A 3,030-nucleotide genomic window follows, 5' to 3' on the forward strand; every position below is an offset into this window, starting at 1 on the left:
GAGCCACTTGCGCAGGGTGTTGCCCGGCCGCTTGGGGCCCGGCGAGCTCTGGGCCCCGATCATGTGGGGCTGGAGGGAAGCCACAGATGCGGGTGGACTGGCGTCATTGCTGGAGACGGAGAGCGAGTCTGCCAGGGAGAAGGAGAGGGAGTGTCATTGACCCTCCAGTGGGGAGACCAGGCCATTAGCCCGCAGGCTGCAGGGAAGCCAGTGGGCTGGGACGCCTCACTTGCAGGCTTTGCCTACCGGGCGTGAGATGAGAGGGGTTGATGCTTTACACCCACTCTCTCCTCAACTGTGTAGCAAACCTGAGTTCTGCTAGAGATGATCATTCTCAAGATGCACTGTCCCCTCCAAAATCACCCATGTCACCAATCCTGAAGACCAGCATCGTTACCAGCCAGATTTATGATGTCATTCATCACATAAAATACTGTGGACACTGGTACTGCGGACACTGGGGGACAGAATTTTAAAATCATTTCACCCATTTTCTTGACAAAAGTCAAGAAAGAAGAATGAATTGAAAGGAAATTTTGAGAAGTTTTAGCTATGCCAACTGACATGCTTACTGTAAGCTAATCGTGTCGAAGAAGTGCATTAGTTTGATTCACTACCAGTGAACAAAAGCGGAATTCTGTAATTATTATGGATAAAATGACATTGTCTTGGTGAGACTCTGACCAGCAGCAGCCTCTTTCCTGTTCACGGCCAGGCCACGGCGGTACATGGGGACTTTGCTCACAGCCTTGACAAACTTACCTCATGTGCCAAAGTAAATATCAGCAACAATGAACAAAAACGCCACCACATTTTACAAAGAAATGTGAGGGGCCAGGCGAGGTGGCTCACACCTGTAATCCCAGCACTTTGGGAGGCCTAGGCGGGCGGATCACAAGGTCAGGAGATCGAGACCATCTATGGTGAAACCCCGTCTCTACTAAAAATACAAAAAATTAGCCGGGCGTGGTGGCGGTGCCTGTAGTCCCAGCTGCTGGGGAGGCTGAGGCAGCAGAATGGCGTGAACGCAGGAGGTGGAGCTTGCAGTGAGCCGAGATCGCGCCACTGCACTCTAGCCTGGGTGACAGAGTGAGACTGTCTCAAAAAAAAAAGAAAGAAAGAAATGTGTGAGGAGGAGAAGCCTTCCTCAAATAACCAAAATGCTCTATAGAAAATACATCCAAGTCAGCTTCTCACTGGATCTCAAAAATTAAATATAGTCAATCTGGAGTGGATGACATTTCAAGAGAAAAAAGAAAAAAAAAACACAACAAATTTTTTTGTTTTGTTTTGTTTTGTTTTTCAAACGGAGTCTCGCTCTGTCACCCAGGCTGGAGTGCTGTGGCACAATCTCAGTTCACTGCACTCTCCGCCTCCCGGGTTCAAGAGATTCTCCTGTCTCAGCCTCCCAACTAGCTGGAACTACAGACACCTGCCACCATACTCAGCTAATTTTTGTATCAAAAAATCTGAAATTTGGGTGACAGGAGACACTCAGCCAATCCATGGACTTGCGTGACGTCTACTGTACAACTCGCAAACCAGTGAGCGTGCAGGCTGCCAGGCCCATTCCCGAGCTCTTGGCTCAGGGGCTCCACCACGGTGGCATGGAATGAAGTGCCCCACTTTAGAAAGCAGAACGGTGACGATGGCGATCATTCCCTGTGCTTGCTATCTTCTGAAGTCTCATGGATGTACTGAAACTAATCTTGAACGCTACTCCTTTGTGCAGATACCTGTAGGGGCTGCACTGCCTCTCTGGCTCTGGACGCCCTTCCCTGCTGCAGGTGAACCCTGTGATTACAGGAGCAGAGTCGGCAGCGGTTTCCCACCAAGTGCTCCTGGCGCTGGGACTAGACAGCACACGCCTGTCTCACTGCTGTCCCGTTCCTGCCTTCGCCCAAGTCACAGATTAGTGAAGGGTATAATCTTCCAGAAACAGATGATGTCTTTTAGGCAGGATCACTCATTCTTCAAAATCTAGATTTTCTCACAGGCAAACTCTGGTTCAGAACCCACTGATACCTGTTAAAGAATGATAACCCTTTCCCCTCTGTATGCGTGTCTGTATTATGTTTCTGTACATATATGTATATATATTTTCCCATATATTTACTCTATTTTTAAACAAGAGTTACTAAAATATTTCCATATCAGTCGCACTTTCCTTTGGTATGGTCTGGAAGAGGTAGAAAAGAAAGAAATCCATTCCCAGGGACTTTCTCAGGTGCTGACTTAAGATAAAATGCAAATGAGGTAGACACAGTCCCTAGCCTCAGGAAGGACAAAGAGAAAGGGAGGGTTTGGATAATCTATGTCAGATGACAATTTATTCAACAAATTTTTTTTAAAGCACCAACTGCTAGCAGAACCGTGCACTGCCCACAGCAGGTGGCAGACTTCAGAGTCACTTACTGTGCTGTGACTTGGAGCCAAGCCCCGGATTTCCCACTGGACAGAGAGATAAGGAACACCTGGTTTCTTCACCCATGTGACTCACCACACAGTGGTTTTTGGATCACAAAATTATCCTGTACTATAGGCGAGGTACAAACCCTGTTAGGGTTGAGAAGAAGGGGCAACAGGAGGAGGAAGCATGGAAGGATCCCTGAAGGAGATGGCACTGAAGCTGGCCTTTGAGGGAGGTGGGCACAGGTAACCCAGGCACTGGGTCAGGAGAATGAATATAAGCTCCAGAAAGGCAGGGGCCTCGTCTGTCTGGGACCTGAGGTACTTCCAGGGCTCTGCACAGTGCCTGGCACACAGTAGGCACACAAGTATTACATGGAAACATCAGAAATCAACAGCCTAAAGAAATAGCAAGCTGATCCACAGCTCATATTTTAAGGACAGTCTTTTCTTTGACATAGATTCACAACTGCACAAGACAAGGAACTATGAGTGTGGCCCGTGGGGAGGTCGGGAGACACCCCGGATGCCTGAGATGTGGCAAAGTGTCACCAAGGAGCTCGCTGTGCCTTGGATAAACTGATGGGGGCCAAGAAAAGAAAAGGAAAAAAAAAAAAAAAA

The 3,030-nt window shown here is 48.2% G+C and overlaps 1 protein-coding gene across 1 annotated transcript in view; it reads right to left on the minus strand.

Annotated features, from left to right (window-relative positions):
• The window catches only part of TRIO (trio Rho guanine nucleotide exchange factor), a 283,878-nt gene that overhangs the window by 73,624 nt on the left and 207,224 nt on the right, over positions 1–3,030 (minus strand). The window contains 1 exon segment of the mRNA XM_011994189.1: positions 2–128. Coding sequence (XP_011849579.1) covers positions 2–128 — 127 coding nt within the window.

Source organism: Mandrillus leucophaeus, unplaced genomic scaffold (genome assembly GCF_000951045.1).
Source record: "Mandrillus leucophaeus isolate KB7577 unplaced genomic scaffold, Mleu.le_1.0 Scaffold445, whole genome shotgun sequence".
Taxonomy (NCBI): domain Eukaryota; kingdom Metazoa; phylum Chordata; class Mammalia; order Primates; family Cercopithecidae; genus Mandrillus; species Mandrillus leucophaeus.